Source organism: Lepidochelys kempii, chromosome 5 (assembly GCF_965140265.1).
Source record: "Lepidochelys kempii isolate rLepKem1 chromosome 5, rLepKem1.hap2, whole genome shotgun sequence".
Classification (NCBI taxonomy): domain Eukaryota; kingdom Metazoa; phylum Chordata; order Testudines; family Cheloniidae; genus Lepidochelys; species Lepidochelys kempii.
The window spans coordinates 125,248,782-125,272,714 of NC_133260.1; the positions used below are offsets into that span (position 1 = coordinate 125,248,782).

At 47.4% G+C, this 23,933-nt stretch overlaps 1 protein-coding gene across 2 annotated transcripts in view; it reads left to right on the plus strand.

The window, feature by feature from the left end:
• Positions 1-331: 331 nt before the first annotated feature.
• IGFBPL1 (insulin like growth factor binding protein like 1) overlaps positions 332-23,933 on the plus strand; it is a 49,103-nt gene continuing 25,501 nt past the window's right edge. Inside the window, exon 1 of one of the 2 annotated variants that reach the window (XM_073346314.1) lies at positions 332-826. In XM_073346314.1, coding sequence (XP_073202415.1) covers positions 418-826 — 409 coding nt within the window. In that variant the 5' untranslated portion in view covers positions 332-417. The remainder of the gene's footprint in view (positions 827-23,933) is intronic. The other variant, XM_073346313.1, reaches the window with a different exon arrangement.

Here is a 23,933-nt window from a genome sequence, read left to right on the forward strand (position 1 = left end):
GGGTGGCAGGGGGCGGGGGGAAGGGGGCTGGGCGGGGGGAGCAGGGGGGGAAGGGGGCTGTCCCAGCCCGGGCGGGGGGAGCAGGGGGCTGGGCTTGGGGGGGGGTGGCAGGAGGCGGGGGGAGCAGGGGGCTGGGTTGGGGGGTGGCAGGGGGCGGGGGCTGTCCCAGCCCGGGCGGGGGGGGGGAAGGGGGCTGGGTTGGGGGGTGGCAGGGGGCGGGGGGAGCAGGGGGCTGGGTTGGGGGGTGGCAGGGGGCGGGGGGGAGCAGGGGGCTGGGCTGGGCTAGGGGGTGGCAGGGGGCGGGGGCTGTCCCAGCCCGGGCGGGGGGGAGCAGGGGCTCTGAGCCGGGAAGGGGCCGCGCCCGGCACTGCCTGGCTGCGCTGTCCAGCGGCTGCCGAGCGCTCCCTGCCCCGCACCATGGCCCGGCCCGGCTGGCTGCGGCTGCGGCTGCTGCTGCTGCTGGCGCTGGCGGCGCGGCGGGGCGCGGGCGGCGGGTGCGGGCCCTGCCGGCCCGAGCGCTGCCCCCCGGCGCGCTGCCCGGCGCCCGAGCTGGCGGCGCGGGACGAGTGCGGCTGCTGCCCGCGCTGCCTGGGCGCCGAGGGCGAGCGCTGCGGCGGGCGGGGCGCCGGGGGCCCGCGGGGGCCCCGCTGCGGCCCGGGGCTGGTGTGCGTGAGCCAGGCGCGGGGCGCGGGGGCGCCCGAGGGCACCGGCCGCTGCGTGTGCAAGGAGGACGGGGCGGTGTGCGGCTCGGACGGGCGCTCCTACCCCAGCGCCTGCGCCCTGCCCCGGCGCCTCCGCAAGGCGCACGACGGCGAGTGCCGGCTGGGTGAGACGAGACGAGACGGGGCCGGGCGCGGGCGGGCGGCCGGGGCTGGGTCCAGCGGGGGCGCCCGCTCTCCCCAGCCCGGGGATCCCCGGGGGGGGGCTGGATCCGCTGGGCGGGGCGGACGGACGGACCCGCGGGGCTCCAGCGCTCGGGTGCAGCGGGCGGCCTCAGCCCTTGCCCCGGGGTTGGGATCAAATGCGCCGGCTGTCCGGGCGGTTGCGCCCTGCTCCCCTCCCGGACGCTGCCTGGAAACCCTCGGGCTCGGGGGTGTCTTTCCGTCCTTGTGCAGGACCCGGCTCCCTTTGTGTTTGTAATGAGAGCAGTAACCCTTTCAGCACCGATCTCAGGGCACTTGGCAAAGGAAGGCTCGCTTCCCGGGGCGGTTGGGTTAATGTTTGAATTGTTTCCGTGTTACTTAGTGTAGGTTTAAACCGGGCTGGCCTTTGAGGTGCCATTTCCGTCCCAGCCGCCACTCGTGTGTGCGCGCACTGGAGGTACAAACAACGGCGCACGTGCATTTGAACAAGGCTAAGGTGCGTGTGCAAATTTGCACCCGCAAAAACCCGTTCGGACAAGTGAGTTTTGCAGATGCACTTTTCAGCCCCTGTGCGAGGAGGGGTCGAAGTGTTGTCGTGAGCGCAGGCGCGGGTGCGAGCCCAGCCTTGCACAGGAGGCCAGGTGGGGTCTGGGGGGAGAACTTGGCCATGCTTGTGCAGTCTCTTGGCAAGGTGAGCTGGGCAGGATGCCTCACATGTACTAATGTGTTCTTAAGAATTGACTGTCACCATTGTGATGCCCTACAGCAACACCGCAAGGTGCGAGCATTACAGTAGCTGGCCTGCTCACTCCTTGTCCCCCTTACATGCACTTCTGGCCCCCAGCGTGAGCTGTGTGTGAGGGCCAGACTGCTGTGGATTTGTTGAGGCTGTGGGGGAGCAGGACAAGAGCTGCAGGCTGTGGATGGGTTTGGTGGGTCATCAGGGGGGCTACACTCCTCTCCTCAAGATACCCATGGGGGAGCAGAAGAAGCCTTCCTCCCCAGGCAGTAATAGCTAGAGGAGGTCTGAGGGGAGACTGAGGGGAGTGGGTTGAGGTGGGTGGGCCAGGGAGTGCTGTGACAATACTCCACGGGGGCTAATGGTGGGAGAAGTGGTTATGGATACAGCCTTATGAACTGATGCGGGGCGGGGGGCTTGATTCACCCTGTGGCTGCAGGGGGTGCATTGTGTTTTCCCCTGCGTCCGAGGGCCTCTGAGGTCCTGCCAGAGGGGGGCAGCTTTAAATCCCAGCATAAAGCTCCGACTGCTGGCTCTGTGAAGCATTGGGATCCTGCTGCCCCTCCCAGGCCAGAGCCCCTGCTAGTCAGCCCGCTCTGGGTCCCCCGCAGTGGAGTGAGAGTTAGAGATGGCATACCCTAGGGCAGCCTCTGCTCTGGAAGGCGTTTCCAACACGGGGAACCTAGAGCAGGAATTCTGCAGTGGTGAACAGAGCCCATTCACTCTGTGTTTTCAACCCCCCTGCCCTCCCACAGCCATTAACGGAGAGAAAGGCAGCACTGCACTTCTGAACTGGCCAGAGACATTTACCAAAAAGTAATAATGCCACTTGTCAATTCAGTGTTCTGGGTTAGATCCTGCAAGGTGCTGAGCACTCATGGCCTGGTCCAGCAAAGCACTTCACCACGGGCTTAACTTTAAGCACATAAAATGGGACTCATGTACTCAAAGCTAAGCACGTGCTTAAGTGCTTTTCTGAATCGGGGCCAGAGTGAGAAAATAATACTGAAAAGGCCAGCTGAGAGTATATAATCTTGAAATATCAGTTATATGGTCTGGCAATGAATGAGTTAAGGTTAGGTGCTGGTTCATTCTGTGTCAATGTCATAATCCAGAATTTGAAGTTCTGTACCTCAAGTGCTAATTCTCTGGTCTGTCTTGCAAGCAGCATTCCTAAAAAGTAATTTTCTGGGTTTCTTTTTGAAATGGTTCACTGGAGGGGTATAATAAGCACATCTCTCAAAATCTTTTCTCCAAATGCACATGCAGGATTATTCTGTTCCTTGACTGTAACTTATTCTTCAAATAAACTCATAATACAGCTAATGCCTCTGAAAGGCAAAGGTTGGGTTTTGAGCCTTTAAGTGATGAGAACTGGAGAGACATTACCTAGCATATTAGAGAATGGAATTCCAGATTAGACATGCTCGCTTTTAATATTTTTTTTAAATGGCTCTCTGCCTTCATATAATCAGCTTGTTTGGACAGTTAACTCTGTTAATGTTTCAGTAATTAACCTGCATTTTCAGAGTTGAAAACTTGGTAATAAAAGTTGACTTGGAACTGGAATTTGGCATGCTAAGAACAAAATAATTGCCATGGATTTAAAAGAAAATAGAACCATTTTGGCCACTTCAAAGTTCCTTTAGTGTTTTAAGAAAAAACAATAGAAGTTTACCAGGTTTAGAGACTTTTTTTTTTGCACTTGAGCAACTGGAAATTTTGATGTAAATGAACTGAGGTGAGTTACTAATCTTATGACGCTTTAATCCCATTCAGTATTTCGAAAAGGAGTTTAAATTGGCCAGGAGATTTCAGTCCTTAAAACTTGACACAGCGGAATCTTTTCTTAGGAGATTCTTAATGTACAGTTAAATCCGTATATACTCAAAATGTAAAACTTTCCATGAAAATAATGCCTAGGATAATTCTCCCTTCCTCTCCCAGAAAACTAAATACACCCCAGTGAGGTCAAATCCTAAACCCTGCACAAAGCCAAAAGCACAGGGGACCTCTGCCAGAAATGCACTCTGCTGTCCCCCTCACAACCCCAACAAAAAAAGTGCTCCCCACCTGCTCCTGCAGTCTCAGTGGTGCACTAACCTCAGAGACAAGTGCAATTCCCCTATATTGTATAGTTGCAGATTCACTGGGCGTGCCCCATTCTGCCTCCCAAAACACCCCTGCCCATTGCTGGGGATGGAGCCCTTTGGATTCTGCACACAGGCGCTGCAGAACTCCCTTTGCAGGCTCCCTACATGTCATCCTCCTGCATATTGAGCCTTCTGCCCTGCAGATGGACAGAGGATAGCTCAGTGGGGGGAGGGATAGCTCAGTGGTTTGAGCATTGGCCTGCTAAACCCAGGGTTGTGAGTTCAATCCTTGAGGGGGCCATTTAGGGATCTGGGGCAAAAATTGGGGGATTGGTCCTGCTATGAGCAGGGGGTTGGACTAGATGACCTCCTGAGGTCCCTTCCAACCCTGATAATCTATGATTCTATAATCTGTGATTCTAGGATGGGGCGAGATGTGGGATTTGCTCCTATCCATATAATAACATTAAGGCCCTGTAAGGTGGTGTGTGGCCCTTGTGGAGTTGAAGGGGCCGGCCTGCCTGCAAGGAGCCAACTGCAGGATCGGGGCCTTAATGTTCTTGTAGTCTTAAGCAAGGTCACTGCATGGGCGCCAGAGTCTGTCTGCGGATCTGATTGCAGAAACGACTGGTGTAGTACGGCTGCTGAGAGCCATTGCACCGAACTGTAAAATCTACATGTGATGGAAACCACAGCAGCACCCTTAGTTTCAGCCCCTATGTGCAGGACAAAAGCCAAGCAATTCTGAGCATCCCTTATGCTATGCCAGTCTCCCTGTCCACAAGAGTGTGACCGAAGGACTGTCAGCCTTTGCACTTCCTTCCACTGGCAGATTTGTGTCACAACCACCTCATTACTGAACGGTGGCTGTCAGCGTCGAGCAACATTTTCTTGCATCTTCCTCCTTTTGTTTCCATAATGACGAAAATGCAACAAGGAGGGGGTATTTCTCTATAAATGAGTACCTCGTTATAGTATGACCATAGGGCACTAATTTATTCAGTTGTAATCAGAGGGATATTTTTTAACAGTTCCCCCTGGGGGATGGGTTGTATGCAGACTGGGTAGGCCTGGGTACCAGCTGCTTCCTTTCCTATTTGTAATCAAACCATCCCTTTGAGTTTGTTTATTTTTAATGAGCATCCCTGAAGCCCATAGAAGGAAAGGGCTCCTAAATTAAATGTGGTTTTGATTCTCATTGTGTAGCTGGAACATTTCTGAGACAGAATGGTGCCCATGGAGATCTGTTTAAAATACACTTCCCGCTCTGGCTTTTAAACATCCTGAATTGTAGCGGGGAACACTGGGTTATTGAAGGTTTGGACCCCTGGGCGTACACAAACAGTGCTTCCTTAGCTCCGCTCCCTGCCTTCTCATCAGCACTTTAGTTGGGAACAATCACATTGATTCAAAGGCTTTAGACCCTTTTCCAGAGACAAGCCCAGGTTCTTGTACAATCCTTCGGAGGAAGCTGCACTCTTACAGTGAGGAATCGCCTGTCAGATGGAACAGTCCTAAAAGAAACCTTTGAGCCACTGTCACCCAGAGTGTTCTTTACAGTGCTCTGAATATTACAAGAATAAATGCCTGATCTCCTTTCATCTCTTGCAGCGCTTTTGATACTCCCTTTAATCCTCTCGCTGACTCAGCCAGTGAGAGATTAGGCAAAAGCTCTGCTAAATCCAGTGCCAATGTGAGCACAATTTGATATTCATAAATTAGTCTTGTACCAGTAGATCCCAGTGAGCTTGGCTTTGTCTCTACAATATTCTTTCCTCGTGATCTGTTTTAGTACTGTAATATGCAATAACAAGTACAGGTCACACTTGCCGTAGCTAAGGTTGCAAATCAGATTCCATTAAAACTTTGTTACTTAAACTTTTACAAAATAGTCAACTTTGGGGCAGATGGTTTTCATGGTAGGTCTGTGCCCGAAAGTGAATATTTTACTTGTGCCTTTTAGAAGTATTTGAGAAAAATCCCTCTGGCTATTTTTGACTAATATAAAGTGGGGAGAGGATTGCACGTTTGTTCAGTGGAAAGACAGAAATGGACCCTGCCCGTGTTTTCCCCACGAAAGCTGAAATGCTTTGAGCAGGCTGTATTCCTCCACCAGGGTTTGCGGGTCAGGGTCAGTTCAGCTTGTGCTTCTAACCTTATGGAGCACTAGAACTTGATCAGAGCATTTCAGCTTTCTTGACTTGTGGAAGTTTGTTATATGGGAAGGTGCTGTCAGTTGCGACTACAGCATGAGTTATTTGCATGTCAATTTTGTGTGAGAATTTGAGCTGGCCTTACATTAAGCGTGTTAATGAGGCCCCGGGCTTGTGCTTGTCAGCACAGATGAGCATTTTAAGGATGACACGTATTAGAAGAAAATCTGTAAAATCTGAAATGCCACTAAATACGGAAGAATCTAAAGAAACAAGTACGAGCATCCACTTCAGCCATTTAAGACTACCAAAGGGAAGAAAGCAAAGAACTAGCAAGCTGTAAACAAAACCAATCATTAGGTCCTGAGTTCTAGTCTTACCTCAACTACTGACTGACTTTCATCCCTTGGACTTCAACAGCATTGTACAGTCCTTATTTCGGCCTCCTTCCCTCAGATACAGTAACTCCTTTCTTCACGTTTTAGTTATGTTCCTGAAAAATGTGACTTTAAGCAAAACCATGTTAAGCAAATCCAATTTCCCCATAAGAATTAATGTAAATGGGGGGTTAGGTTCCAGGGAAAAATTTTTCACCAGACAAAAAACTATATTTTATATATATGTATATACACACACACAATATAAGTTTTAAACAAACAATTTAATACTGTACACAGCAATGATGATTGTGAAGCTTTGTTGAGGTGGTGGAGTCAGAGGGTGGATATTTCCCAGGGAATGCCTTACGGCTAAATGATGACCTAGCACTCGGCTGAGCCCTCAAGGGTTAACTCGTTGTTAATGGAGCCTCACGTTCTACAAGGCAGCACGAATGGAGGGAGGGGAGACAGCATGGCAGACAGAGACACATACCCTGTGTGAGAGAGAGAGATGCGCATTGCCCCCCCCTTTAGTGCGCTGACCCCACTCTGAGTACACTGCCTTGTTAAATATATCAGGAAGTTGAGAGAGCAGCTGCGGCCAGCAAGTTCCCTCCGTCCTGAGCCCTGTCCTGTCATTCCCCCCCCCGCCCTGCTCTATGGAGATGGGGTAAGCAGGGGACAGGAGCGGGGGGAGGGGGATACCCTGACATTAGCCCCCCACTTCGCCCCCTGCACAGCAAGCAGGAGGCTCTGGAGAGCAGCTCCAAGGCAGAGGGCAGGAGCAGCACATGGCCGTGCCAGGAGGGACAGCTGAACTGCCGGCAATTGGTAGCCTGCTGGCAGCTGCCGCACAGGGAACTTAGGGGAGCGGGAGCTGATGGGGGGCTGCCGGCCCACCCTGGTTCCAAGCGCCCACCAGCTTGCTGCAACGGACTGCTCTTCCTGCAAGCAGTGAACAAAGCAGGCGGCTGCCGAACAACGTTATAAGGGAGCATTGCGCAATTTTAAACAAGTACGTTCCCTACTTGATCAGCAACGAAACAACGTTAACCGGGACGACTTTAAGTGCGGAGTTACTGTACAGTTATTTGCCCCCAGTTACAAGATGGGTAACAGAGGCAGAGAGTTGAAAGTTGGTGTCTCGGTTTTTGTGACATGGCAATTCAGCTGGATACAGCGGTGAAAGTAAGCCAGTACGGGCCGGGACAGCATACCGGTAAAAACCGGCGCAGCAGCGTACCGGCAAGAAAGTGGAGCATTCAGTGCCGGCTTACTTTCACCTCTTTTGGCTGCACAACAAACAGCTTAAACTCAGAGCTAATAAAAGCTTGGAAAGGGAAAACTCACTGTCACATTTGTTTGTTGTTTCTCTCCCTCGCCTCCTCCTGCTGCAAGCTAGTGGGGAGTCACTGCAGCCCCTGCTGAGTGCGGGGTGGGGCGGGGTGGAGGGAGCGCGGAGCCTAGCCACATCCGCAGCCGGATTGGAGGAGGAGGGAGAACACGGAGAAAAATGTGAACCCTGAACTTTCACTTTTCCAGGCTTATTCCAATATTAAAGTGTTATTACAGACAGTACTGGTAGGAGTACTAGTAGTAACTTTACTTTCTCTATCTAAAGTCATGCAATGGGAGGGCTCCGTGAAGTGAGTAGGAGAGGCTTGGACCGAGCGAGCACGTGGAAAGGAAGCAGCCACAGGCAGTGCTATCCAAAGATAGTTTTTGTTGCTTGGCTGCTATTCCTGATCCCTCTGCCACCACTGATGTGTGTCACCTAGATGTGGAGAGGCTGATCTGGTGCAGCGGAGGTTAAACCAGGGCCCTGGGCTCTGAAATGCTCTAAGAATTTGCTGGTGGTTCGTGGCATGGCCCTTCCCCCTCACCTGGGAGATTTCCATTAGGAAATTCATGCTGGACTTAATACTCTTAAAGGCAGTGTCAGTACCCCTCCATGCCCTGTACCCACTGGGCAATGGGAGGGGAAGGGCAGGGCCCAAGCAGGAATGGGAGCCAATGACAGCTCGAGGGAAAAAAGCCCTGTTAGCACATACTGCTCCCCACACCACGGTTCCAGGGTACATGGCAGCACAGAATGGTTTCCCACGGAGCCTCGCCCTGGTGAGGACTCCAAGCCCCAGCCCACGTGCTCCTCCCCACGGGCGAGGTCTGAAACTCCTCCGTCAGGGTGGAGAATGGGGTAACCCCTGGAGTGAACCTCAGTGTTTCCATCAGGAATTTCCCTTTGGGAGGGGGTGATTGGATCCTTTTGGCATCATTGGGAGCTGTGGGGGCTCATTGCCTCTGACAATAAATCGAGTGTGGGAGACTTCTAAAAGAGACTCTGGCTCTGGCACCAGCTATGGCCTTGAACCAGGAATCACTAGGTGAGGTTCTCTGGCCTGGGCTAAGCAGGAGGTCAGGCTAGATGGTCATAATGGTCCCCTCTGGCTTTGAACTATGAAATCAGGCCATGTATTCAGGATCTTAAATATGGAAACGTATGCCCAGATCTTCCAAGGTATTGAGATGCCCATTGATTTCAATGGGAATTAGGTGACCGAATACTGTTGAGGGTTTGGCCCTTAGAGCCTAACTTCGAGGTGTGGAATATTGGTCTTTGGGTTAGTAAACCTGGCCCTAAATGAAGAGTGAACAGGCCAGCCCCAGGGAAGTCAGTAGGAGCCACAGGTGCCCTGTGCTTTTGCAGATCAGGACTTCCTGACTGTCTCATGTTTTTTTAAAGGTTGGAAGTGGATTAGATGCTAGTGTTTGAAACGTTACGGCTGTCACACCACATTACTCTGCTGCCGCATTAAGGTCGTTCAGGATTTATCATTTCTCAGCTATTTGTGCGTGTTTCTTTAAACTCTTATTCTAAAGTCTTTATTAGATCAGTGTGTTGGCTGCTGGGTTTACTAGACAAGAGCGCTTTGTTATGCTAAGCGCTCCGTGGCAATTCAGCCTATGAAAATCTCAGAAATTCTTTCATACCTCGGCATCTGCATGTAAAGCTTCTTGAATGTGTCACATAAAGCGGAGAGAACAGTGCGCCCGGGGAGCTTGAGAAATGCCCTCCCCCACACCACCCCTCCAAATCTCAGCATTCATAACATGGAAATTAAGCAAGGGATTGTTGTGGATGTGAGCGTGGGCTCACGTTCACCCAGGAGCAGTTAGAATAATCCCTGCTTAGTACGGGGAGCTCAACAATGCTTTAATAACATTATTCATAGCCACTTTTGGCATTGCTTGTATATCCTTAAAGAGACACTGCTACCCAAAATAGTCAGCATTTTCCGCCTGCCCTGGGACACACTGCTAGCTGGAACCAATGCCATTGTCACAATTGGGAGTAAACTTTTGTCAGTAGCTAGATGTAAAAATAGCCTTTGGGGCAGATTTGTTCCTGACACAGGTTTGATCTGCTGGGAGATGGCAGAAATCAAGAGGGCCTTTGCCACTCAGTAATGTAGTGCATTGTTATAGGACTTACATTTCTTTGGGTATAATTCTTTATAACCTAGCCCTTTTATTAAGGGGACTCAAAGGAACGGGCGAAAAGTGTACTGTGGAATCCAGTACTGATATTCACAGCTCACTTATGACTATACATCACATAGAACATCTTCAGCTGAGGTTGTGCAGTGTTTCCATTATAACATCCTAGTTTTAGAGTGTGTCAGTTCCCGTGAAATGACACCAGGCTAAGCTCTGGCATGCTAGCTCATGTTTGGGAACGACATCCACTCTACAAAGCTCAAAAGAATTGATTTAACTCACTGGCCCGCAATCCTTCGTTTCTCCATTGCGCATAGATATGGCTGTGGTCTGAGATGAGGGGTGACCTTAATTTCCACCTGTCCTGCGAGGCACACAGGGTGAGTTAAGGATGGAGTTTTAACCTGATTTTGAGTTGGTTGGTATGAATTTTGATTGGTTTGGGCTTTTCACGGCTAACAGGTCCCACAGAAGACGTGTATAACAGAGCTTCTTTTCGCTCTGGCGTTAAAGCAGAGCACTGTTCATAAATACCCCAGGAACAGCTCATGGTTCTATTTTTATGCAGAGTAGTTGTAGCTAACTGTGTGTAAAATCTGATATTTCCGTTTGCATTAAATTGGGAATGTGACATTGAACTGCTGTGTCCCCTTAGCTCTCCAGCCTGAGATGCCTTTTACTCTGCTTTACTGGTGAACAGCAACCCCTCCAGGCTCTTCTCACTCACAGCCACTAGCATGTAAAGTCACTCCCAGCTCAGTACATGAATGCTATGCCCAGCCATCTATGAATAGATACAGGGTGACACCCACATATCCCTCAGTCCCAGCCTTGCCTCCCCCCAGAAATGCGTGTCTTGTACTGCTCAGTAGCCCACTGGACAGTACAAGCTCATAGATGGTTCATCATTCCAACACTGGGTAATGATTGTGCATCAGCCCTGTTGCCCTAAGCAGAGATTCCCAAACACTTCAACCAAAACACCCTGGTTTACATAAAACAATAAAACAAGTGTATTAACTAGAGAAAGATAGGTTTTAAGTGATTACAAGTATATGTGCATATAAATCAGGATTGGTTACAAAAGAAATAAAAAGATAAACACACAAGCTAATTCCTAAACTTTACCAAGGCTAATAGGTTTAAAAGCAAAAAAGGAGTTTTTCTCACTACAAGCTTACAGGAGTCTGTACTGTCTGGAAAACCTGCAAGATAGGACCAGTCCCCCAGTTCAGTGATGCTTCTTTTGTCTTTCAAGGGATCTCGCTGCTGTGAGTAGAGATGGAGGGGGAAAGGTGAGGAGGAAGTCACTGTCTCCCATTCTATATCCCACTCCCCTCTTTGAGGATTACCCTACACTGGAGTGCAGACAAACAGTCTCCCTCCCATATGTGTGAGGTTTGAAGCATTTCTGGGATGAAATGTAAATTCTTTGTTTATACCATCCCCCCTCCTGGTGGTTGGCCAATTCAGTAGGTAATGGCTCTTTAGCACTTTGCTGGCGTGCTAGTGTGCCTTTGTCTCTGAGAAAATGGTTTGTGGGTGTTACCTAGAACAACAACATCTTTCAGTAATAATCATATAGCAAAATCACATAATTTCACATGCAATGATGTTACACACATTTCAACTGGACAATAACGTTCAGTCGATTATTAGTTTTCAAATGATATCTCACAAGGCATACTTTATACAAAATATATCATAACCATATAGAAGTGGTGAACATGGCATACAGGGTGTCACAGGGAAGCAGTGTCAGGTAAACTTAAATTGAAAACAGTGAAATGTCAATATTTTTGCAAAGGTAGCTTCCTATAAGTGGACATTTGAAAAGACAACCTAAACCCAAACCTTGCTGGCCATTATAGTAACTGACAATCTTGATGGACAGCTACCTGTTTTCATTCTGTTGAGTAGTTAAGTAAGATTAGTTGCAACTACACTCTGTGACCTAATGCAAAAGACTGCATTAAAGACAGAACTCTAGTGGTGTAATAGAAGGAATGTTATTGTAAGATACAGGCAAACTGGCATTGGTGTTGAAATGTTTTTAGAAATACGGGATTTTGTTTCTTTCTGTATCCCTCTTTATTCTGATAGTGAGCATCGGGGTTCACATTCTGCCTGTTTAACTTGCTTAAACAAAGTCAAGGTATTCCCACCTGTCTGTGAAGACTTCACAAATGTTTCATGATTGCAATACCTCAAAAATCTGAAGACTTGTCATTTTAAAGAGTCTAGGGGCTTGTCTACACTACTGGATGGATCGATGGGCAGCGATCGATCCAGTGGGGGTCAATTTATCGTGTCTAGTGTAGATGCGATAAATTGACTGTCGATCCCTCTAGCATCGACTCCAGTACCCCACCTCAATGAAAAGCATAAGCAGTCAACAGGAGAGCGTCTCCTGTCGACACACCGCAGTGAGTAGATCTAAGTACGTCAACTTCAGCTACGTTATTCATGTAGCTGAAGTTGCGTAACTTAGATCGACCCCCTCCCCCCCATAGTGTAGACCAGCCCTGAGTCACAGTGATGGGGTGGAAAGCAGCCCGATTCACCATAACCTCCTGGCAGTTTTGCACCACTCTAGCAATGCAAAGCAGCCATAAATCTGGTTTTGGGGTGGTTGAAATTCCAATCCAGCTTCAATCCTGAAGGGCCAGTTTATCAGATGCAGTCACAGAAAGCCACAGAATAATTGAGCTTATGCTCAAATAAATTGGTTCGTCTCTAAGGTGCCACAAGTCCTCCTTCTCTTTTTGCAGAATAATCACAGAGTAAGGTCCTGAGGTGTGATTGTGTCAGTGTATTACATTGCCCCAGTAGCGATGTGAGTCCTGGGACTACACCTTCACGCTGCAAAGGTGACAACGCACCCTGAAGTTGTTGGCTCTCGGTTATTTGGTGTCTGTCTAGTTAGACCTGTAATGGACTAAACAACGATGGTGCACCTCGGAAATACGTGAGACGTGCAGGGTGCGTCGGAGTGTCTGAGGAAAGCACATGTGCTTTTTAATGCAAAGGCCCTGACAGCCAAACGGGAAATGAATGAATATTATGCACACCCTCCAGCAAAAAATTACACAGAGGGTGAAAGGATCATTGCATGCATAAATAAAGAGGAATCTGGGTTAGAAAGAAAACACAAGCGAGGACTAAAACCACGTGCAGAATGAAGAGTATAAATGCTTTATTGGAAGAACACAAGTGTGGAATGGAAGGACTTGACCTCAGAGGTTAAATACATATATTTTTAAAGTAAGGGTAATAAGTAAAAGAACTAGTGGAAAACATTAAACACATTCCGTGATTTGGGGCTCTGTGGTCCAGGGAGGTTGCTATCATTCTAATGTCATGACCTAGTTAAGTTAACAGAACTATGCCTGTTTACACCGTCTGAGAATCTGGGCTGATGGATGCGAAGGATACAACCAAACCTAAATTCCCCTGTGCTAGACAGGAGAAATATTAGAGGGAATCTGAATAATGCTAGAGCAAATGATCAAGAAACTGGAACCATGGGCAGGGGGCAGTAAAGGCCAGGGGAGGCTAAGTCTCCCCTAATCCAGGCCATGGCCCAGCCCTTGCTCCCCCTCTCCCCTGAAGCCAGCAGGGACTCAGCTCCAGCTGGCAGCCTGGAGCTCGGGGCTCAGGCTGGCGGGCAGGGCCTGGGTTGGGGCAGTGGCATCCCGGGGCGGATGCCTGGGACGGACCAGCCAGGGGAGCAGTTTCGGGGCTCCAGCAGGGCCTCAGGTGGAAGGGACAGGGACAAGGACAAGGGGCTAGCCTCCCTGAAGGGGCTAGTCATCTGCCGCCCGTGACTGGAACATGTGGAGACTGACGACTGGCATTGAGGAAGTGAAAAGGAACCAGGAGCCTTTAGCAAGTTTAATTAAAGCCTCTCTGGAAATGGAAAAGGAGAGAACTCTCAACTGGAGAGAAAATCATGGAACTCTTCCGTATCGGAACAGAGAGGAAATCTAGGTCACTGGAGACTGGCAGCTGCACAATGGAAGAGATAGCTGAAGTCGCTGGGTCTTCACTAGAGCCGAGCAAATAACTTGATAGTTCGGTTCAGTAGCCAGACTGAAAAATGTCCCCCACGCCCGGCCCCCAGTGTGGTTTGTTTCAAAGCAAAACTGAATTTTTCTTGCAGAAACAAAAAACCCAAACCAAAAAAGTTATTCAAGTCAAATGAAATGTTTTGAACGTCATTTTGAAACGAAATGTTGATTCAAAAATGCAATGTCAGAATGGACTGATATTTCAAAAGATAGGGGTTCTCCAAGTTATTCTGGCTGAAAATATTCCTGAATTCACAAATAGTTCTGATGCCCTGAAAAATGCATTATTTAGCAAATGTACTATTTACTGAAATTTTTTTGCCCAGTTCTGTTCATCTCTCGTGTGCGATGGGACCCAGGTGGGTTAGTAGCTCGTGGCGCAGTCCTGTAAAATACTAGTGGCGTGCCACAAGAAGTGGCACCGAGACACAGCTGTGCGGGTTTCAAATCTCCGTGCTGGTAACAAGGGTCGTGCAACAAGGTGACAGAATTAGCAGCTCGCACTCTGCCTGGAAACTGCATGGAGTCTCAAGCAGAGACCCTGGTGTTTAGGAGCACAGAAAGATAGGGACACCTCAGACCCTGCCTCTCCTCTTTCCACACTTGCCTGATTTGGCTGACCTTGATTAACCCCTGCTGTGCCGCACAGATGCACCCAGTTTTGTACTGCTTGTGTACATCAGAGTCTCCCGTTAATCTCCTTTGCGAAGATCTTAAAGTGCCAATCTTTAAAAAAGGGAAGAAGGAGGATCCTGGGAACTACAGGCCAGTCAGCCTCACTTCAGTCCCTGGAAAAATCATGGAGCAGGTCCTCAAAGAATCAATCCTGAAGCACTTGCATGAGAGGAAAGTGATCAGGAACAGCCAGCATGGATTCACCAAGGGAAGGTCATGCCTGACTAATCTAATCGCCTTTTATGATGAGATTACTGGTTCTGTGGATGAAGGGAAAGCAGTGGATGTATTGTTTCTTGACTTTAGCAAAGCTTTTGACACGGTCTCCCACAGTATTCTTGTCAGCAAGTTAAGGAAGTATGGGCTGGATGAATGCACTACAAGGTGGGTAGAAAGCTGGCTAGATTGTCGGGCTCAACAGGTAGTGATCAATGGCTCCATATCTAGTTGGCAGCCGGTATCAAGTGGAGTACCCCAAGGGTCGGTCCTGGGGCCGGTTTTGTTCAATATCTTCATAAATTATCTGGAGGATGGTGTGGATTGCACTCTCAGCAAATTTGCGGATGATACTAAACTGGGAGGAGTGGTAGATACGCTGGAGGGGAGGGATAGGATACAGAAAGACCTAGACAAATTGGAGGATTGGGCCAAAAGAAATCTGATGAGGTTCAATAAGGATAAGTGCAGGGTCCTGCACTTAGGACGGAAGAACCCAATGCACAGCTACAGACTAGGGACCGAATGGCTAGGCAGCAGTTCTGCGGAAAAGGACCTAGGGGTGACAGTGGATGAGAAGCTGGATATGAGTCAGCAGTGTGCCCTTGTTGCCATGAAGGCCAATGGCATTTTGGCATGTATAAGTAGGGGCATAGCGAGCAGATCGAGGGACGTGATCATTCCCCTCTATTCGACATTGGTGAGGCCTCATCTGGAGTACTGTGTCCAGTTTTGGGCCCCACACTTCAAGAAGGATGTGGATAAATTGGAGAGAGTCCAGCGAAGGGCAACAAAAATGATTAGGGGACTGGAACACATGAGTTATGAGGAGAGGCTGAGGGAGCTGGGATTGTTTAGCCTGCAGAAGAGAAGAATGAGGGGGGATTTGATAGCTGCTTTCAACTACCTGAAAGGGGGTTCCAAAGAGGATGGCTCTAGACTGTTCTCAATGGTAGCAGATGACAGAACGAGAAGTAATGGTCTCAAGTTGCAGTGGGGGAGGTTTAGATTGGATATTAGGAAAAACTTTTTCACTAAGAGGGTGGTGAAACACTGGAATGCGTTACCTAGGGAGGTGGTAGAATCTCCTTCCTTAGAGGTTTTTAAGGTCAGGCTTGACAAAGCCCTGGCTGGGATGATTTAACTGGGAATTGGTCCTGCTTTGAGCAGGGGATTGGACTAGATGACCTTCTGGGGTCCCTTCCAACCCTGATATTCTATGATTCTATGATTCTATGATCTAACAGATCGAGACTGGCTATGCTGAGAAATCAGGGTGCTGCACAAATTGATGGCCTAGGGCCACCTCCCATCCTCCCATATGCCAAGGAAAGTGTCCTGCTGGCCACTGGTGACTCTGAAGGTCAGGGCCTGTGGCAGGAGACAGTCACCACTGCAGTCTGAAATACAAAACGTGTGTTACGTCAACCTCTTTTGCTTGGAGGGCTTTTGCGTAGGTGCTGCCCAGTCCCCATAGTTTGAGAAGTGAGAGGATCACAGTCCATGGCAAGATTTATTTATTTAATTATAACCAGTGTACCTAACCAAGACACCAACCATATCTAAAGAACACAATAAATATCACACAGAGAGCTCAAACTGACAACACATTACTTTTCTCAAGCCCTCAAAATAAGTGTCACCGTCAGCTAAATGTCAGTAGACAAAAAGACAGGTTTTTTGCATCAGACACCTGGAGAAATGGATGGTTTTTGCATTGTGTCATGAAGGCCACAGAGCAGGTCAGAAAACCGGGCATATTCATTACCCAGGGTTGGAATGACTGACTAACTATGAGTTTGTATGGTCCAGTGGGCTGCTGAACAGTACAAGATGCACATTTCTGGGGAGCCAGGCTGGGACTGAGGGATATGCGGGTGTCGCCCTGTATATAGTTCATGGGCGGCTGGGAATAGCACTCATGTATTCAGCTAGGGGCTGCATGTGAGCAGAATCTGGAGGGGTTTGCCGTTCACCAGCAAAGCTTTATAAAAGACATCCTAGGCTGGTGGCTTAAGGGGACACTGCTGTTCAACAGTCCAGATTGTACCCTGAAGAATGTCGCAGTAGGGCAATACCATCACCTAGAATTGTTTGCAGCACTGCATTCAGGGCTGGCTGTAACACACCATTAAATATGCTTCTTGAGAGAGGCACTGCTCAATAAGCTGCCGAAAGACTCCATTCTGTACTCACTGAAGTTTCTGAGTGGTTCAGGTGTAGCTCCAGATATACTGCATTGAAGTCATTCAGCCTGGACATGAGAAAGGTTTAGATAAGCATAGCAAGGTTCACATCCACCAGGAATGGCCCCAGCCTGCTAGCCAAGCACAGAAGGATAAAAGCACTGTAGCTATCAGGACGTCTGGTAGCAGCTGAGGAAGCAACAAGAGCTCTCAAGGTGTGTAAGACAAGTTGAGCAGCCTCCTTTGGGGAAAGGAAGCCTGTCTTGCAAATTTCATCTCCATTGTCTGCTCGAAACAATAGCTCCTTCTGGGACGAAAACAGGGGTTAGAAATGGAAGTGCTAGCTCATCCGTAATTAAGTCGTTGCTACGAAGATGGGATAGTAGTGATGGTGCTAAGCAGTTTCCAGATGTTCATTTATCAGATGTGCAGAGGTGTCGGGGAGAGTCAGAATTATTTGAAACAATCTGTTTCAGGCAAGGATCTGATAGGAAATATTGTTATCCAAGAATTTTAATGTTGCCTTTAAAGAAGCTGTTTGAATGTGAACGGGAAATATCTTTTGGGTTTATGTGTCTTTTTCTCCTTTTCTGTTCTGAACTGCTGAGATTCTGTGTTGCAAGGGATCATGGTCGTGCCACATTGCTTTATTTTGATTGAAAATATTTAGAGGTTCATCCTCAAGGCCCAAATAACCTTTGGGTTTTTGTGTAGCTTGTGGTACGGGAGTATTTCTGCATTAAGCTGCTCATTCCAGAACAGATCTCAGTCTGTCTCTTTCTTAGACCGTTTGCATTAGCACCTGTCAGCACAGTATCTGCATCCCTCACTCTTTAATTCCTGGAGTTTTCTGCCCATCTGTCTTTGTTTATGTGGGCGTTGTTTGAGGTTGTGTTGAGTTGTGAATCATTCTGGTTATGGTGTGAAGGCTTTATCAAAGGGGAAGGCCTGGCAGCTTTTCCTGAAGATGGCCAGACTCTGCATTGAGCGAATCTCTTTTGAAGCTGCTGTCACAGCTAGATCCTCTCAGCTGTGAAACCCTTATCTCTGTTTCTCACGTGCTTCATCCTGGGTTCTCTGATCCACATTTTCACAGAGGAGCGACGCTGTCTTGACATTACATAGATAGAAATGCAGCCTCTATAATGAAACTGGGACCTGGTCCACTAATGACTCCGATGTTCAGGACATGCTGGCAGTGGAAACAACGTGGGGCCACGGAGGTACTTTAGGGCTCATAATGGCCTAGCCCATGCAGGAGGTGGACAGCTGCATTGTTTTAATCTGCTGGAGCCTTCGCATTGCTTTCATCTTCAGTGTCAGGTACAGCAAATTACAGGCATCCAGCTGGCCAGCGATGGATCACTGTGGGCGGGTCCTTGTCTGGCAGGAAGAGGTGACATTTCCTAGCGAGCTGGAGATGGAAGAAGGCATTTTTAGTCACAGATGTTCTCTGATCACATGGGCTCCGTGACAAGTTAGATAGGACCCCAAGCCCTCACGCTACGTTGGTGACTGTGGTCTGTCCGCGTTCAGTGGAAGAGGAGAACAGCATCCTGGCTACTTCTTGAAAGTATTTCCGTCTTTCTGACCAGCACGTCTGCAGTTGTGCGCAGGCTGAGTTAGGCCAGATGCTCGTCTTCTGGGACCTGCTTCTTGGGGGCATTGTGACAATAAGGTGTGCGCTCCTGACCGGTTAATGTCCTGTATGGTTACATTCTTCCAGCCAGCTTGTCTCCGCAGCGACTCTCTGAAGTAATCCGAAGGGTAGGACAAGTGAGATTAAAATAGAATCATAGAATATCAGGGTTGGAAGGGACCTCCAATAGACTGTAGTAAATGTCTAAGAGAGTCATGTTGGGCAAACTCAGTGACGGTACTGGGCCAAACAAAATTACCAAGTGTTTGGGATTCCAAACTGACTGAACCTGAAGGCTGTCCCAAGACACCTGGTCAGCCACGAAGCCTTTCAGCTCAGGTTTTGTTACTGCAGAAGTTTAAGTAACAAGGGGATAAAAGAGGCAAAGAGAAACCCTTCATGCATGAGAGCAATCCAAATGCTATTCAATTTCCAATGCAGCTCTGCAGTTAGCTGAATTAAGTTGCTTCTTGTTTGGCATTAGAACTGTAATTTCAGTACTGATTAGCATAGATCATTAGCATTTGCCTTTTTATTCATGTGTCTGATTATCTACAAATCAGTTTATTTTTCCAGATTGTATATATTACAGCTTAACCATATCTTGAACTGGACAAAACACTTAGGTTTTGCATGATTTTTTTTTTTATGTTTCATGATAAAACCGTCATCACCATATCAGGAGATTATAGCAGCTGCTGCTATTAACATAAAAATCCCCTCATAGACTTAAAGGCCAGAAGGGACCATCGTGATTATCTAGTCTGACCTGCATATCGCAGGCCACGAAACCTCACCCACTCACGCCTGTAACAGACCTCTGGCTGAGTTACTGAAGTCCTCAGATCTTGATTTAAAGACCTCAAGTGACAGAAAATCCACCATTTACTCCAGTTCAAACCAGCAAGTGACCCCTGCCCCATACTGCAGAGGAAGGTGAACCGCCCCCCCCCAAGGGTCTCTGCCAATCTGACCTAGGGAGAAATTTCTTCCCGACCCCCAATATGGCGATCAGTTGGACCCTGAGCATGTGGGCAAGACATACCATCCAGACACTTGGCAAAGAATTGTCTGTAGTAACTCGGAGTCCTCCCAGTTTAGTGCCCCATCTCCAGCCTTTGGAGATATTTGCTAAAAGCATTCATGGATGGGCCATATGCCATTGTAGGCAACCTCATCATACCATCCCATCCATACACTTATCAAGTTCAGTCTTGTAACTTTTTTGTCCCCACAGCTCCCTTGGGAAGGCTGTTCCAGAATTTCACTCCTCTGCCGGTTAGAAATTTTCATCTAATTTCAAGCCTGAACTTATTAATAGCCAGTTTACATCCATTTGATTTAGTGTCAACATTGGCCTTTAACTTAAATAACTCCTCTACCTGGCTGATATTTATTCCTCCCCCCCTCCCTCCCCGCTCTCCTGCTGGTAATAGCTCACCTTAAGTATGTATGTATATAAATCTCCCCACTGTATTTTCCACTGAATGCATCCGATGAAATGAGCTGTAGCTCACGAAAGCTTATGCTCAAATAAATTGGTTAGTCTCTAAGGTGCCACAAGTCCTCCTTTTCTTTTTGAGAATACAGACTAACACGGCTGCTACTCTGAAACCTACTTTTAAGGCAGGTTCTCCGTTCCCCTGATCATCCTTGTAGCCTTCTCAGCAACCTGTTTCAGTTCAGTTTGAAATCATCTTTCTTAAAAACATGGGAGACCACACAGTTTGCCAGATGAGGTCTCACCAGTGCCGTGTATAATGGTACTAACACTTCCCCCTCTCTACTGGAAATACCTCGCCTGATGCATCCTAGGACTGCATTAGCCTTTTTTCACGGCCACATCTCATTGGCAGCTCATAGTCATCCTGTGATCGACTAATACACCCAGATCTTTCTCCTCTTCTGTCACTTCCAACTGATATGTCCCCCGCTTATAGCAAAAATTCTTCTTAGTCCTTGAGTGCATGACCTTGCACTTTGCTCTGTTAAATTTCATCCCATTTCTATCACTTCATTTTTCAAGATTTTCCAAATCTTCTTGTATAATATTCCAGTCCGCCTCCATATTGACAATACCTCCCAGCAGTGGGTCATTCACAGATTTTATTAGCACATTCCCACTTTTTGTGTCAAGGTCGTGAATGAAAACATTAAATAACACTGGTCCCAAGACTGATCCCAGAGGAACTCTACTGGCAACCTCCCCCTCCAGCCGGACAGTCACCTTTCAGCATGACCCACTGTAGTCTCCCCTTTAACCAGTTCCTTATTCACCTTTTTGATTCTCATATTAATCCCCATCTTCTCCAATTTAACTAATAATTTCCATGTGGAACTGTATCAAATGCCTTCCTGAAATCCAGGGAGATTAGATCATCTGCTTTTTCTGTGTCTAGAAAACTAGTTATCTTCTCTCAAGTTAGTCTGCAATGATCTTACCTTTTGTACAACCATGTTGTATTGTATCCCAATTACTGTTTACCTCTATGTCTTTAATTAGTCTCTCTTTCAAAATTTGTTCTGACCTTGCATACAACTGAGGTCAAATTAATGGGCCTGTATTTTCCCAGATCACTTTTTCCTCCTTTTAGGTACTGTACTATATTTGCAATTCTCCAGGCATAGGATACGACCCCTGAGTTTCTAGATTCATTAAAAACCCTTGCTATTGGGCTTGCCATTTCCCTATTAAAACATCCGTCAAAAGCTTTGCCCAACAAACAGCTCTTGGATATGCTCAAAGACAGCACAATTTTTAATATTTTTCATTCCATCTTTCAAAGAATTGAGTGTCTGAGCGAACAAGCTGTATTCGGTATTCTCCTCCCACTCCCATGAAAAGCTTGATTCTATCATCTGGTGGCCTTATTCTGCCCTCGGGTGCATGTGCTGAACTGCCATTGGTTTTTAATGTTGTATAGGACTTTCCATGGTGCTCATTTCTATACCTGAGATCCTGGGGCACTTTGTGAATACCCCATAACAGAGGGGAATTCTTCCTTCCTTTTTACAGCTGGGGCTGGAGGCAGAAAGATACAGAGTATCTTTACACTACAGTCAGAAGTGTGACTGCCACCCCTATAGACATACCCCAGCTACCTTGGATCCGGCTAGCGCAAATAATAATGGCTGTGAAGTCGTAGCAGCATGGGGAGCCACTCGAGTACATATCCAGGGTCCTATGAGGAGCAGAACACATCACTGGTCTTATACCAGAGTGCATAATTAAATCCTGCCCAGCGTGGCAGTGTGCCCCAGATGACCTCTTGAAGTCCCTTCCAGCCCTATATTTCTATGATTCAGTGAGTCTGTGCCTGTCTTCTTTTGTTTAAATAAAGGCACAGGATACAACAGCATGTCTTAAATATATGGTCACTGGCATGTTTTTAGAATATTGGATCATAATTTGCACATGATTTAGTGGCTACTTTTGGGTTATTTTTTTCTTGCTGTGACTTTACACCCTGAATTCTTCATAGAAATATGCTTATGATATGAATATGGCATAACTAAGATATGTTTTATACAATATGGGCCATGCGAGATATCATTGGAAAGGTTATGATTTACTGAATGTGATTATCCAATTTCTATGCATGTATCATTTCTGTATCTAAAGTTAGGAATACTGGCTATGTAACAATTACAACTCTGTATGTACTTGGGAAACACCCACCAGACAGCAGGCCATCAGCCTGGATGGGCCATTAGGAAGAAAGAGTTGAGCCCAGGATAGAAAAGGGATCTGGTCTGTGAATATGGTGTCTGAAGATTTAAGCTGCAAGCAGGGTAGCTAACTTTCAAGAATTTCTGCATCCTGCCTAAAAGCAACATTTAGGGTGAGAAATTACTTCTTGAAACCAGTCTCTTTAAGATCTTAAGCTTAGTATGCGTTTTGTTTTATTTGCTTAGTAATCTTCTTTGTTCTGTTTGCTATCCCTTAGAATCTCTTAAAATCTGCCCTTTGTAGTTAATAAACATGTTTTTGTTTATTATAAAACCCAACTTGTGCAATTTATAACTGGTGGGGGGGAGAAGTTGTGCATATCTTCTTCCACATTGAGGAAGGGACGAATTTATGAGCTTACCTTATATAGATTTCTCTGCAGCACAGGACAATATTATTTTGGGTTTATACCCCAAAGGAGGTGTGCACGCGTGTGCAGGGTGAATCCCCGAGCTGATTCTTTCCACAAAGAGCTGATCTCCGTGTCTGTGTGTCCATTTGCAGCTGGGTGTGTCCCTACCTGTGTGTGTGCCGGAGAAGGCTTGGGGGCCTGGCACCGCTAAGACAGGGTGAGGAAACCCAGGCTGGTGGAACCAGTGAGACCCCCTAGCACATCAGGTGGCATCCTGGACGGGGGGGGTCCAACCCGTCACAGGCCTGTTTTTAGAATATTGGATCATAATTTGCACATGAGTTAGTGGCTACTTTTGGGTTATTTTTTTCTTGCCTACACGAGGCATAAATAAGAACTCATTGATGAGGAAACAACTAAAGTGATGCACTGAGGAGGAGTTTAAAACCGTAACCTTTCCTGCCTTGACACTTGCATATTGAAAATCTTTTATAAACGTCGGTGAACTAAAAGCAGGCATTAGGTGCAGTACATCAGCTACGCAATGGACTGCTGGCAATTAATCCTGAAAGCCACAGTGTATCAGAAATCACTTATCATAATTCTCCCGATTCAGTTCTACAATCTGTCATAATGTGCAACTTTTCTCCCCAAAAGCTGCAATTTACATCCAAGGATAAAAGTATCTTAAAGCAGATGTGTGCCATTAAGTTATTAGAGCATCAGAACGCTTGGAAGCAGAAGGGACTCAGCAGGTATTAATCTTTCAATCCAAAGGGAATTACTTTACATTCTGTATAGGATGCTTTATCTTCTTACAGACTCAATTAAGTAGCATTACTGCAAATATTCATTTGTCAGTGGTAATTTTAAAGATGGAATACCTTGGAACAGATGGTCTTTTTTCCTTTTCTTTTGTTTTCCAAAGAGTGATGTGTCCTATGCCAGCTGCCAAAGGGAAAAGATAGTCTGTGTTCAGACCAGCTGAGTTCACACAGTATTCAATATTCTGCATGCGTCCACATACTGAATAGAGATCAAAAGTAGTATCAGGTGCCAAGCATGATGGGTCCGCACAATGGGATCCCATGATGTGAACTCTGGAGATCTGAGCTTTAATTTGGCAGGCATTATTAGAAATCATAACTGGAGTGACAATGAGTTCCTGGATATTGACAGAGCTCAAGGATTTCCTCCTGGGCTAATTGTCTTCTGAGGAGGAGGAGTGTTCCTGGTGGGGAATCCAGGGTGACTGTTTCTAAATTACCTTGCTTTGTAGAGGCAGTAAATGCTCATGGAAAATTGGCTTAATTTGGCAAGGGTGCACCCTCTGAGGAAG